The 14,412-nt window shown below is 40.0% G+C and overlaps 1 protein-coding gene across 5 annotated transcripts in view; it reads left to right on the top strand.

Moving 5' to 3' along the window:
• The window catches only part of TCF7 (transcription factor 7), a 1,045,913-nt gene that overhangs the window by 602,111 nt on the left and 429,390 nt on the right, over positions 1-14,412 (top strand). For all 5 annotated transcript variants that reach the window (XM_044069246.1, XM_044069244.1, XM_044069247.1 and 2 more), the window contains one exon: positions 4,076-4,205. In XM_044069246.1, coding sequence (XP_043925181.1) covers positions 4,076-4,205 — 130 coding nt within the window. The remainder of the gene's footprint in view (positions 1-4,075; positions 4,206-14,412) is intronic.

The raw sequence follows: 14,412 nt of genomic DNA, 5'->3' as shown, positions 1-14,412 counted from the left end.
TCCAGTAAGATGCAGTTTAGATATGCAGGCACTATAAGCCTTTAACCAGAAATTCCCAGCTAGAAGGGCAGAGTCCAGCCTCTCCTCCCACAAGAGTGCAGACCACAAACCCTTTTAACTCTTACATATATGGCACACTGATGGCAGTATAAACCAGACACACACACACAAACTTTTAGCATTGTGGACTACCAACCACAAAGCATTAATGTGCAAAAACCTGCAGGGCACACAGCAGGGCAGTCTTGGCATCTATTGTTATTCAAGTGTTATTCTTTGTTTATGTAGTTATTTAAATTATCTGATTCTTGTGTATTCTGCATAGTTTGTTAGTTACACTCAGTCTCAGTTGTGATTTCAGCTATACAAGAAAGAACTGAAACTAAACATATTTAGAATTCCTTTCTTCCCCCTTGTCAACCCCACCATCTAAATCCCTCTTACTGCATTAAGTCTGTTCCCTCTGTATTTGAATTTGCATTACACTCGACGCAGTCATTACTACAACTGCCCTCTCTGCACTCACACTATGACCTTTAGGTCTGTTCTTGTGCCAGTTACTTTTTACTATTCTGTTGACGGCATCTTTCCATGCACTCATTTGCTTACAATGCATCAAGTGGTTTAACTCTGTACAGCATGTGCAAGTGCTTTCAAACTGCTTACCACTGGTTAGTGGTAATGCTGACACTGAGGCAAAAGGTCTGTACAGTACAGCACAAGCTTTGGAAGCCTAAAGGATCAAATCCCACTTTGAACAAATGTATTCTGGTATAAGAAACCCGGTGTTCCTTTTGTTTACCTTGCTGCTGAACTCTGTCAGAACTGGATAAAACAAAGGCAACATTTTTTATTTAAACTTAGCAGTGAGGGGCAGCAATATCCTAGACCTGGTTATTACCAACATGGGCAACCGGTGCTCCACACCAGAGGCCAATTCCTCGTTGGTCAGATCTGACCACAAGCTAATCACCTTAGACATCCACATCCCTCCCCCACCCCCGATTAGGGAAACCACAGAAAAATCTTTCTCCAAAGCAAACTTCACGCTTCTTAAGACAGAGGTGGCAAACTTCACAACACCCATGCTGACTGACAATAGAGGTATGACTACTGAATCCTACACAAATGCACTTTATAAGCACTTACACGAGTGCATGGATCGTGCAATCCCTAACAGAACCAAGATGCTATCCTCCAAAAAAAGAAAGCCAATCTGTTGGTCCCCGCCATAAACAAACTCTACAACAGAAGAAAGAAACTGTTGCAAAAAAAGAGTAAAATCCCATGATTGGAGAAACTCCCTGGTCAGCCTCAGTAAGAAGCTGAGATCCCTCATAAAATCCTCCAAAGCTAGTTACGAAAACAAAATCGCCACTGACTCTAAAGACAACCACAAAGCATTCTATAGCTATGCCAAGAATCCAAATGGCAACACTCAGATCTGCTCTGAGTTACAGCACAATGGCACTAAATATACAGAACCAACTGATATTGCCAACATCCTGGCAGGTTCAGTGCTAACTTTATCCCCCCTGTCATCCCCTAAAGGGCCCATCTCTATACCAGAAGAATGCAAAGTTCCTGTAATCATGGCTGCACAGGTAAAAAACACACTATCCAAAGCCAAGAACACAGCATCCATGGGACCTGACAACATCCCAGGCTGTGTTCTACATGAACTACATAACGAACTGGCACCCCACCTAAGTACCATGTTCAGTTATAGCCTCACCTCAGGCTATGTGCCCACTGAATGGCGCACAGCGACGGTTATCCCACTCCCAAAGGGGGAGCCACCACGGACCCCAGAAACTACCGCCCCAGTAGCCCAACGAGCCTGGTCTGCAAGGCTATGGAACGTATCATCATAGAACTTATAGACAATGACATTGGTAATCTCCAAACTCAGGACCCCACCCAGTTTGCATTTGTAAAAGGCAGATCATATCTCCTAAACCTGATTGACTTCTTTGAAGCAGTCACCAAAGCTGTAGATGAGGGTAAGGTGGTTCACACAGCCTATCTAGATCTCGCCAAGGCTTTCGACACCATCCCCCACTCTGGAATTATAGATAAACTCACTAAACTAGGTATAAATCCCTATGTCACAAGATGGGTTGCCAACTGGCTCACTGACAGAACCCACACTGTGAAAGTAGCAGACTCCAAATCCAACTTCAGACCAGTGACAAGTGGAGTAACACAGGGTTCAGTCCTAGGTCCTCTCCTGTTTGGTATCTACTTCTCTGAAGTACAGGCTAACACAGAAGGTCTTTGGCTAATGAAGTTCGCAGATGGCTGCAAACTAGGAGTCATAATCAAAACTTCAAAAGATGTGGACATCCTACAAAAGGGCTTCGCTGAGACAGATGCCTGGTGTCAAAGCCATGGCCTCAAGCTCAATGCCAAAAAGTGCATTGTCATCCCTTTTGGTAAAAACTCTGTATCCATGAACTACCACATAGGCGGTAGTCTACTTAACACCGAAAGTGTGATAAGAGACCTTGGGACACAGGTGGACAATAGTCTCTCCTTTGATAATCACATCGCCACAGTAATCAGGAAATCCTTTTATGTGGCACACCTCATCACAAAAGATTTCTCATCCAGGAAAAAAGAGGTCATTGTTCCCCTCTACTCGTCACTCATTAGACCCATTATAGAGTACAATGCCCCTTTTGGTATGTACCTCACAAGACATCTACAACAACTGGAAAGGCCGCAAAAATACCTCACAAAGAGGATTACCGGCCTCAAACAGATGCCGTACACAGACCGTCTAAACAACTGCCGCTTTACTCCGTCGCATATCGCCTACTCAGAGACGATCTCTGCCTAACACACAAAGCTATGGCAAACTTAGAGCTTTTAGACATGCTCCACTTAAAGAAATCCCAATCCCTACGTCCTGCACGCTCTAGGGACCTAAACCTTGTCACCACAATAAACAGAACATGCTGGAGGGATAGATTCCTGTCCCAGAGACTTCCCATACTCTGGAACAAACTACCTATCTATATCAAACAAAGCTCCTCATTAGCACTCTTCAAGAAAAATCTTGATGATTGGATGGGAGATAGGAAATACAACCCGGGGATCACTTCTGTGGCTCTGCTCGACAGTGGCACAGGAAAATAATTTTCTTGGGTGGCGAAAGCCAGGGTACCTTTTTGGCTTGGCTTATATAGGCACTAGTGCCAATAGCCTAGTACCTACCTGGGAACCTACCTATGAACTAGCCTTGCATATAAATACCCAGAGCTGAAAAATAAAAGTCGTTTGCATGTAAACTTTTGGGGCTAAATTTCCTGTAGGAGATGTTAATCATGTTGGTTCTGAAATAGGCAGTACTGCAAGACGGGGTCTGTAATATAGAAGGCATTTAAATCAAGTTGAGTACAGATAATATTTTTTTCTTTAAAAATGTTAATTACAGGTCATATTCTGACTTTTCTTTGAAAAGTCATCTCTGTACATAAAATAGTCTCAAACAGCTGAGTCTGTAAATCTGTCAAATTATTGTTACATCCTAAAAAAACTTTTTGTTAATTGTCTCACTAGGCTGTACTTTCCATTCTTAACTGATACTTGCAGATTGCATACCAGTGTTATTCTATTATTTATGGCTGTTTTGTTGTATTTTTCCTATAAATTAATATTTTAAGGGAGTTTTTTATATTTATTATTTTAGTCTTGAATAACTCTGGAGGGGATGTGAAAGTAGGGTTGTGGTTCTAATACTAGTATATTTCTATAATATAAAAATATGTAGTGTTCCGGTTCCATTTTCAAACTCAAAGTTAGGCATCAGAAACAATTACCAAGTTGGTTTCAGGAAAAGAAATGACATTATCTTAGGTTTCTATGAAAAGTCAGTACTATGTTATTACACAGTAATGTGCCTGCTTCATTGCACATTTGATATCTGCATGGTACTTGAACACATGTACTGTTCTGTTACCACACTTTAGCCTTTGCTGTGCTTAATTTGTTTAAAGAACAGACTTTTTTCTTGTAGTTATTTCTTCTGTGGACTAATATACTATTTCTGCCTCAATTCTTTTTGTTGCAGTCGAACAAAGTCCCAGTGGTACAGCCTTCTCATGGAGTCCACCCTTTCACATCTCTTCTTCCCTACAGCAATGAGAATTTCAGCCATCCGTCTCATTCACCACATCAGTCTGATATCAACCAAAAGCAAGGTAATGAAAAAATGTCTCTTTAGAACAAGATGCATCAAGGATGTAATAAATAAAAGGCAAAAAGACAGCTACAGTGGTAGCATCAGTATGGTTGTAACTGTTTGAAGTTTGGGTACATAAAAAAAGTGCCAAGGTTGCCTGTCTGATGTGAAGCATAGAAACTGGATAGTACAGCAATGATAAGCACATAAATAGCAATTACACAGTGAAAAATCATTCAGCTTGCAAATTCAAACTATGGTGAGAATGTGACAGTATCCTGCAGGACAGAGTAACATGTACCGCACAACTGATCAAGTCTATTAAAGTGCTTGAACTCAAACAATTTACAGTAAAAAGAGAGAAATGTACAAATAAGAATGCACAATGGGCATAATAAAAATAAATGGTATTAATACTTAAATGCCTGATAAAAACAATAATGTTCATGGTAGGTCATATGTCAGAGTGTAAAGGTGAGTCAAGTTTTGTAAAGGGATTCCCACACTGCATCTCCGTGAATAAACCCAACAAGTGCTAAAGTGTGGTAATAGTAGAGGATATGTATTCAGAAGTGGGCATAACATAAAAGTCAAGATGGGGACTGGAAAGTGTGATCCAGCAGAGATTTAAGGGGAACATTCAGTGAAGAGACAGAAGAAGAGAAGTGAAGCAGTTAGCTTGTAGCCCTCTTCCTCTGTAGTTTTTTACTGTATCAGTTGAGTAACTGGTGTCAGAGCCATGGACTAAAAGTGCCAAGAAATGCATAATAGTATCTTTAAGATGTCATCCACCCCTGATAACTGTCATATCGACAACACACCCCTTAAAGTTGACCCAGCAGTCAGGGACCTAGGGGCACACATAGTAATCTAGCCTTTGACCATCAGGTGTCTATTGTAGAGAGGAAATCATTCTGTATTGCGCAATTTATAAACAAAGGTATGGCATCTGAGTCCAAGAAAGTCATTGTTCCGCTATGTTTGATCCAGCAGTCAGGGACCTAGGGGCACACATAGTAATCTAGCCTTTGACCATCAGGTGTCTATTGTAGAGAGGAAGTCATTCTGTGTTGCGCAATTTATAAACAAACATATGGCATCTGAGTCCAAGGAAGTCATCGATCCACTGTGTTTGGCATTTATCACACCGGTGATTGAGTACAATGCCCCCATTGGTGTGTATCTAACCAGGCATATCCAACAATTGGAACGTCCACAGAAGTTCCTCACTAAAAGATTACAGGGCTTAAGTAAAATTTCCTATGCAGATCACCTCAAGGCCCTATCCCTGTATTCTGTTTCCACAGGTTTTTGAGTGGAAATCTATGCGTGGCATACAGGACATTGTCAGAACCCACTCTGATGGATCTCCTGCATATCCACAAAACAAACAGCACCAGAATTACCCATTCAAAAGATGTAAACCTTGCCTGTGATATAAATAGGACCTGCTGGAGAGATGGGTATATATCCCAGACACTACATGTCTATGGAACAGGCTCCCCATCCATGTGAAGCAGAGTTCCTCCCTAACCCATTTTAAGCACAACTTGGAATGTTAGGTGGGGAACAGGAAGTTCATCTCTGTTTTGGCACCTATGTCTCTAATGGACACAGGCAACCTGTAAATGGTTTGTCCCCCAGGCCCCTGCTTGTAAATATTTCATCTCCCAAACCCCTGCTTACACTTATCAAGGGTATCAGAACTTATCAGAAATTTGGTATGTATGGCTAGACTTGAAAAGGTTCTTGTGGTTATTAGCATATTAAACACATATGAACCTATGAACCTATGTAGAGCCCGATAACCCCACCACCACTCACACACACACACATAAACACACACACACACTTCCTATGTGTGCAAACATACTCTGAGCGTGAAAAATCTGGGGATGTGTTTGCCAACTCATTAAACCCTGCTGAACCACCAGATATTTCTCAAGGGTCACCCTAGAGCTAGTGGTAGCTGTAGATGTGGAATACTGCCTGTTCATGTATACATTAATAATTCCTGAACCATGTTGCCTACAAGCTATTGATAGATAGAAAGACTTCATCTTAAAGCTTACATGATGGAGAACTCATTGATACTTGACCTCTGTGTAGCACAGCTCAAATATATTAAACACTGTTTTCATATACTATTTTTATAGTGTTATAATCTTCATATTTCCTCTACAAATTTCAGCAATCAAGTGACACAGATGGAACTGCTTAGCCTGACATGAAAGCTCACAGTAGGAAGAATAATTTACTTCCTCACAGTACATGGGTAGCTTAAGTGGTTACTGAACTGTTGTAGGTTGTTTACAAAAATTATTGTTTATTGTCATGTTGTGACTTAGTGCAGATTAAGACCAGGAGGCTAACTTTGTGCGTATTAGTTTTTTTCATTTATATTTTTAGTTAAGCATATAGGACCAGAGGTATGAACATTTGTTTGAACTGTGAGGATATAACTTGGTTTTGTAAAATGACTCGTGGGAAGTTAGAGAGTGCTAACTTCCCGAGATCCATGTGAGGGAATGAATTAAGCAAACAGCAGTAGCAGGAAAAGTCAGTGAGAGCACCAAGAAGAGAAAAGGCCATTTACTTTCCTGGAGGATAATAGTCCCCAGAAAAAGAGTTTGTGGCTGAAAGGCTTAGCCATAACGCTTGGTCGTGCTATGTTTTTGCAATAATCTTTTGATTCTATTTCAGTGAATTTGATTGAAATCTCATAGATGTGTGTTATTAGCAGCTGTTTCATTGTTGTGTGAGATGGCTGTATATTGTTACTGGGATTTTCACTTTTCTGTGTTGCATGACTGTGGAGTTGACAGGGAATGTGGAAGACTTGTCTCTACAAAAAACACTTTTTGATGAGCTTTTTGAGGTTTTGGGGTTATGTTCTATTCATTTTGCAAAAACTGACAAATTATAACTCATAGTGCAGTTATTCAAGTTAACATATTTGTATGGATGAAAGGAGTCCTCTGACTAGCCTACTTAACAATGATGACTGTGCCACATGAGAATTTGACAGGGAAATAATGGCAAATGTGATGTTTGTAGCCTTCACAAAGGCATTTGAATGTGTCTTAAATAGGAAGCTGCTAGAAAAACTCCAGGGTAGGTGTAGGGAGACAGAGTAAGGAACTGGATTGTTACATGGATAAAGAACAAAGTTGGGAACTGACTAGTGCAGTAGTGCAAAGGTCAGCCTTTCATCCAGTACTCCTCAATGGGTTCTTTTCAGATATACCTGAGGGAATAGACAACATAGCCAGTTTCTTTTCTGGTGACACAAAGATAGGTAGGTTTGGGTGACGGGGAGTCTAAATAAGGATTTGGAAAGGCAGATGACATTTTGTGGATCATTTCCCCCCATAAGTGCAACAGCCATCGGGGGGGACATCAGTCAGCCTTGAGGGTCGCTTGTGCCCTAACTAGCATTCTAGCAATGAAGGCGTGTTTAGTAGCTGTAAACATGCCTTTGGTGAAGACATGAGTAGCTGCATCGATACAAAGACTACCTGTGCCGCTGTATCCATACATGTGCAGTTCTTAGCACACACCAGTAAGGGTTATCGTCACCAGCTTGAGTAGTTGCAGCTGGTGTTCTCTTCATTTCCAGCTCCTGCTTATTTTTCAAGCCACCACTTGCACAAGAATAGCACTTGCCAGCCTGCAGCCATCACATCTCCCCCAGAATGGGTAAGCCATGTGTTGCTAACTCCAATCTTCCTCTGCCTGGCTCTTCCAGCACTGAAGTTGTTAGTTGAATGCATGGTATCTTGATCACAGTCAGGGCTTCATCCCTCTGTGCCATACAACTGAGCAGGAAAGGCTGATGAAGTGGACAGAAAGTGCAGAGAAACACAAAATTCTGCACTTAGATCACAATAACCATGATGTGAAGTTTAATTAATTAATTAATTAATTAATTAATTAATTTGTTTCTTTGTTTTTGTTTACCAGGAAAGTATGACTGGATGCAATGCCCATTTTCTGTAGAAGTCTGGGGAGAAAAGCTCCAAGAAATAATAGATGTACAACATAATAAAGTGTAAACAAACTCTAAAGAAAGGTGTACAAAAAGTACTGCAATTCTTTAAAGTGAAATAAACTGGAAGTGCCACATTATGATGTAAGAAGTTGTATTCATGTACATTAGAAAACAATCCTGAAGCAGGAAATTGCCAGTAAAAATGTGCAAACATCACTAAGCAGTAGAAATATCAAAACTTGAAAGCTAATGTGATGTGATATGTAAGCTGATAAAAGAACAATAATGCTTATGCTTCCCATGGGAGGAACGCAAAAGGCTCGCTTCAGTGTGACATAAAAAGCTGTCTTGGAAGAAATGGTTTAGTAAGTAAGAAGAGGAAATCTTGAGCATTTTTATTCTGAAGATTCAGAACATTTGCCGATTTCAGTATGATTTAGATGTAGTTTCAGGTTGGTCTTAAAAGTGAAGAGGTTCTTTATTTGTCTGATGGTGAAGGGAATGCTGTTCTATAGTTTATCTAGTCCTTATACAAGCTGATGGATGTTTGAGGTACTGTTAGGTGTTGGTCCTTTGACTGAAAGGTCCATTTGGGTTCGTACCATTTTATTGTATTGCTGATGGTTGGGCTGTGTGAGGCATGGTGCAGTACTTTGTGTGCCATAAAGTACCATATGGCACATAAAGTACCATATGTTACATATATGGTATTTGTTGTGGTAGTTCTAGTCAGTTCACATTCTGCAGGGAAATGCAGTGATGGGTTCAGTTCAGGAAGTTGGATTTGTAAAGTAGCCCTATTTTGAGATGTTTTTTTTTGAACAACAAAATTGATGTGTTGGTCAGATTTAAGTTTGTCATCTAAGATGGCACCCCGTAACTTGTTATGGGTGACTTGTTTTATTTTGATGTTAGATGAGACTGTATTTAGTGCAGCAGTAGTTGCTGAGAAGTTGCCATAGGTAACAGTGATAATGCATTTATTTATTTTTATTTTTTTTTTTTATTCAAGAGTAGTTGGGATCATTCTGGTCATATCTCTTTAGAGTAGAAGAAGTCTTGGGTGATTGTTTTGAGTTTGGATAGTGTCGTGACTGAGCAAACAAGAAATGAGTCGCCGGCATATTATATGATTATTGCATGTCTGGCTGCCTCGTGCATGTAATTTACAGATATAGTAAGTAGGTGCGGTCCTAGTATTGACCCCTGCGACATTCCTTATTGTACTGTCAGGTAAGTAAACAGGACTCCTGCTATTCAACAGAGTGTGTATGGCTGTAGAGGTACGTATAAACTATCTGGTGGTGGTGCTGCGCTTGTGAGAGCTTGTTGAAAGGAAGAGTATGAGATACGGGATCAAACAACTTTGAGAGGGCCAGTAACAGTGGTACGACAGGGTTACTCATGCTTCTGTTTTGGGTGTCTGTGACTAGAAAGTGTACAGGGCCGTTTCTGTACTGTAATGGGGCTAGAAGCCATGGTGTGAGGGGAAAAGCAAGTGTTCTATTAGAAAGTTTATGGTATGATGATGGATATATCTTTCTAATACTTTAAAGAGTGGAGGGAGTTTTGCAATAAGTTGATCATTTAAAATTTTGGTGGAGCAACCTAATTTATGTATTTGTATAATGTAAAAGGTTTTCCATATTTTTGAAACATAAGATTCTTGTAAAGATCTGTTGATTAATGTACATACTGGGTAGCTCATTCCATCTGCTCCTAATTAAAGATATTCTGCAGGAACATAAGATAGTGGGTTTTAGTTTGTTCACTTATTTGTTTATTATAGTAAGTGGGACTAATCCAAATGAGAAATTATTTGTCTGATTAGTACTGCAGTTTGAGGTGAGAAGAGGTATATCTACATTCTGTTTGCAGATGTGAGCAGTAGTAGCTAAGAAGTGCTCATTGAACCTGCAAGCCGTAGTGACATTAGATTTGGTGGGTAGAGAGTTAGGGGTGGTTTTGGTACCTGGCTTTAGGTTAATATTTATAGTACATCATAATAGTTTGAGATTATGGGATTATATTGTCTGTGCTGTTGTGAAATAGTTTTTTGTCTAAAAGAACCTCTTTGTTAAGTGACAGTAATTTTGGTAATTGTGGTTTTTTTTTTGTTTTGTTTTTGTGCTATTGTGCTGTTTATTCCAAGCACTGCCCCAGTTTTCATCAATTGTTTTGTTTTCCATATTAGCCATGATTGAGTTATCACTTTGGCTAACTTATGTCGCAGATGTGCCTGTTCATTGAAAATCTGTGAAATGGTAGTACTGAAATTTTATTTATTTACCCTTTGTTGACTGAGTTAGTCCCACGAGGCTTGTGGCCTCTTTCTGGGGGAGACCCAAGTGGTATTGTACTACTAGCGGAATTTTGTCCAGGGCATTAGGGAACTTCCACTACTCTTTTTGATAGCTCCTGTGGGATATTTTGCATCCACCTGAGTTACTACCGACTCAAGCAGATTGGGCCTCAATTTAATGTCAAATCCAAAGGACGACACACTCAGGAGTGCAGCAACACCCTTTATGTTTCGCTGCAGAGCCAGCTATCAATCTATCTGGTATGCAAATAGAATCCACAGCCTTCTGCACCATAGGCAAGTGTGCTGCCTGTTGCACTACTGGCACTACTAAAGGCTTCTTTGGCAACACCAGAAATGTAAGACAGCATCATCTTGTGGGAGTGTTTTTAGTGGGGTCCAGTTACAATCTTTCAGGGTCTCAGTGAAAATATCTTTGTTAAAGTTGGTAAGTTCCTTACAGAGTTTAGGTGCTCACCCGTGGCGATTTTTATGAAGCCTCCGATTACATAGGTTGGATGGTGATTATGACATTTATCTTGGAATATTCAAGCCTGTTATACTTTTTTTTTTTTTGGGGGGGGGGGGGGTTAGTAAATAGTTTGCAATCCAGAGTGCTAGGTTTATCATTGATTTTTATCATATGCAGTTGCAGTGGCAGTGGCACAAAGGGTAGCTGGAAGGCTCTGAGTTCTATTCCCTCTCCAGGTGACTGGATTGCTGACACTGGTGTACAGCGTTAAAGGGTGCTGCACTCCTGAGTGTGTCATCTTTTCAATGAGACATTAAACCAAGGTCACTTCTATTTGAATTCATGGTAGCTAATGTAGATGTAAAAGATCCCACAACACCTATCCAAAAGAGTGGGAAAGTTCCCTAATGCTCTGGCCAAATTCCACTAGTAATATAAACACCACCTCAGGTCTCCCCTGGAAAGAGGCCTCTTGCCTAGTGGGAGTAATCCAGTCAATAAAGGATAGATAAATTTAATTACTTTAGTCAAACTGAATATGTTGATATTTAAGTGGAATGTGCTAGTGTCTGGATCAGTATGTGCTGAGGTCATCAAAAAGAAGGGTTTTCTGCTTTACATTGCCAGTTATCCAGATAAGTATGTTTTTAGCTGTATCAATGTTATTATTGTTTGGAGGTGTGCGTGCACCTATTGTGCATATTACAGTTATGACTTTAATTTAAGGTGGATGTTATTAGTTCTTCTGAGTCACATTTTGGGGTTTGTTTGGGTGAATTGCTGTTTCTAGTGTTAAGGAGTACAATAGCTGCCCCATTAGCATGTTTAGTGGCTGGTTTGGTCATTTCTTATGATGTTGTATCTTGTATAAATGGATGAGAGTAGCCAGAAAAGGATTTGTGGGTATTCTTAACACCTGGACTTGATTATAAGGGCTGAGAGGGCCATGACAGCACTACTAGAATGCTGGATGTAGGTTTCTGGGGACAGACTCCATATGCAAAAATGTAGTGTTCTCACTGTACCAGGCCATGATCAGGCCTCATCATGAGTACTGTATGAAACTCAAAAAGCACACAATACGGTAGCTGACATCTGTCTGCTGGACGGATACAAATGAAAGCCACCAGAGGGGTATGCATGATGGAATGGAAGGTATATGACAAGAGAGTATAGGAGAGTAGAAGATACAGGGGATAGATGACATAATACTCAAGTCATAACAGGAAATGTGAAGGGGTCACCCTAAACCAGAAGACGTGAGGAGTACAGCCAGCACATCATAAGGAACCATCTACTCCCTGGAACTAAACAGAAAGGATTGTGCACTGAAAGTGACTACCAACATGGAGGAGAAGGCATCCACAGAGGTACTCAGGAGGGAATGATACAAATGGAACATATTGGGAAAGGAGAAAGGAAGGGATAGAAGGGAAATAGAATATTAAATGTACTTGAAAGGCAGGCTTGAAAGGTTAACTGTTGTTTTCTACCATCATTAAATTTAAGGTAATGCATTACACCTAGTGCTGAGTGGACAAATTCAACCTAACAGTAAATGACATCACTGCCTACAATGTGACTTCATAAGAACACAAGGTTCTCTGAGTTCTACCTTTATATAGGTGATAAGAGTTCTGGTATAAGCTAAAACTACTTGTGCCTTTTTTGCCACTACTAAAGCAGTTAGACAAATATGTCACTGTGCCTGGTTTGGTAGCCAGAGTAAGACTCCCTTGCTTTGCATGTCAGCCAAAATACTTTTTTCAAAAGTAGGAATGGTAAAGATTTCAGGTAGATTCACATATCATTCTAGAAAAAATAAATACATAAAGACGATCATACCTCTCAACTGCCCAGATTTTGCCAGTTTTTGTTCTGTTCCTCATAAAATTTGTTTTTTTTCTTGCAAATCTTTGAAGATTCAAGTCCCTAAATAGTGATAGACATACGAGTTTCATAATTCGTATCATATATTCATATAGGGTGGCCTCGGTGGTGCAGGGGTTAGCATTGTTGCCACACAGCAAGAGGCTCTCCGGTTCGATTCTCGGCTGAGGTGTCTTCTGTGCAGAGTCTGCATTTCCTCCCTTAGGTCAAGTGGGTTTCCTCCGGATGCTCCAGTTTCCTCCCACATTCCAAAGACATGCAGTAGGCAGATTGGACACTCTAAAGTGGCCATAGGTGAGTGTGTGTGTGTGTGTGTGTGTGCGAGTGAGTGTTACAAATGAACTACCATGGCAGGACTAGCCACCCAGCAGTTTAAACCTTGGCGCAAGATGATTGTCACTGTTGAAGTGATACCCTGACCCCATGTGCAAAATGGGAAAAAGGGGTTGAGGATGGATGGATGGAATTCATATCCTTTAGAAAATGCATGATAATGCAAAACATGTTATTCTATTAACTTTTTTAAATATCTAAGAGCAATATTTGAAATCTGTTCCTGATTTTGGACCTTTGTCCCCTCATTATTTTAGGCTTTGTCCAGATTTCTTGCATTAAGAGGTTGACAGGTATGAAGACTATGCATTTTGTCTTTCTGTAATCACTTCCTAACTCTCAGTTCTTAACTTTATTAATTTTACTTTATCTCACACGTGTATGCATACTGCTACACTGCTTTGTTGAACAACATCTGTAACCTTTACTTTTTCAGATTTCTTGTTTTTCTTCTTGCTTACTTACTTTAACAAATCATTTATTGTGGTCACTGCATTATTTGTAGTCAGTATTGTATTTTATTTTGTTTGTATAGTACTGTACTACATCCTAAGTAAGCATGCATGTTTATTTTATCTCCAACTGCCTTTGAGGTAGCTTTTTTTCTCACACTGCAGCAAAGTTTATTGTCTTCCTGTGATATTTGTACTGTCCTCTTTATGCCACTGACATGTAAATACTACCATGTAAATACATTCTTGAAGTTTTCTCCCACGGTCTCCACTGAAAATGGGCATGTCCCAGCTGGACAACCTGATTACAAATATAGGTAGATAGGAAGATGGATAGACAGAGAGACATTAAACCATGTATGCAAGTTCATATTCAAGCTGAAATTCAGGTGTATTAATGTGCTTATTGACCAGATACTATTATAGTAGTCAAAATTAGTTAACAAATAAAACAGCAGTAAAAGATAACTAAAAGAAAAAGAAGAAATGCTGAGACAATGAACTGATCCCCACATTCCAAGTCATCATTTGATTAGCATCATTGGGTGCCATAGACTTCAGCTGTAGAGAAGAGGGGAAAACACCAAAGTCATTGTACAAGCTGTAAGGGTCCATCCGGTGTCTTCTGCTCACTTTTTCATGTGTGGTAGCATTTCATTGAGGTGGGGGACAGTAGAAGATTCTCTGCTGTCTTACAGTGGCTTGGCAAATAGAGACCAGTCCATGGCAAGAGTAAAAACAGAGAATTTTACAAATTGTATTAGTTATTTGGACTTTTATGCCGAG

The sequence above is a fragment of the Protopterus annectens genome, chromosome 4.part0 (genome assembly GCF_019279795.1).
Source record: "Protopterus annectens isolate FY-2018-M chromosome 4.part0, PAN1.0, whole genome shotgun sequence".
Classification (NCBI taxonomy): domain Eukaryota; kingdom Metazoa; phylum Chordata; order Ceratodontiformes; family Protopteridae; genus Protopterus; species Protopterus annectens.
Note: the sequence above shows the minus strand (reverse complement) of the source record. Positions and strands in the feature narration are given on the sequence as shown.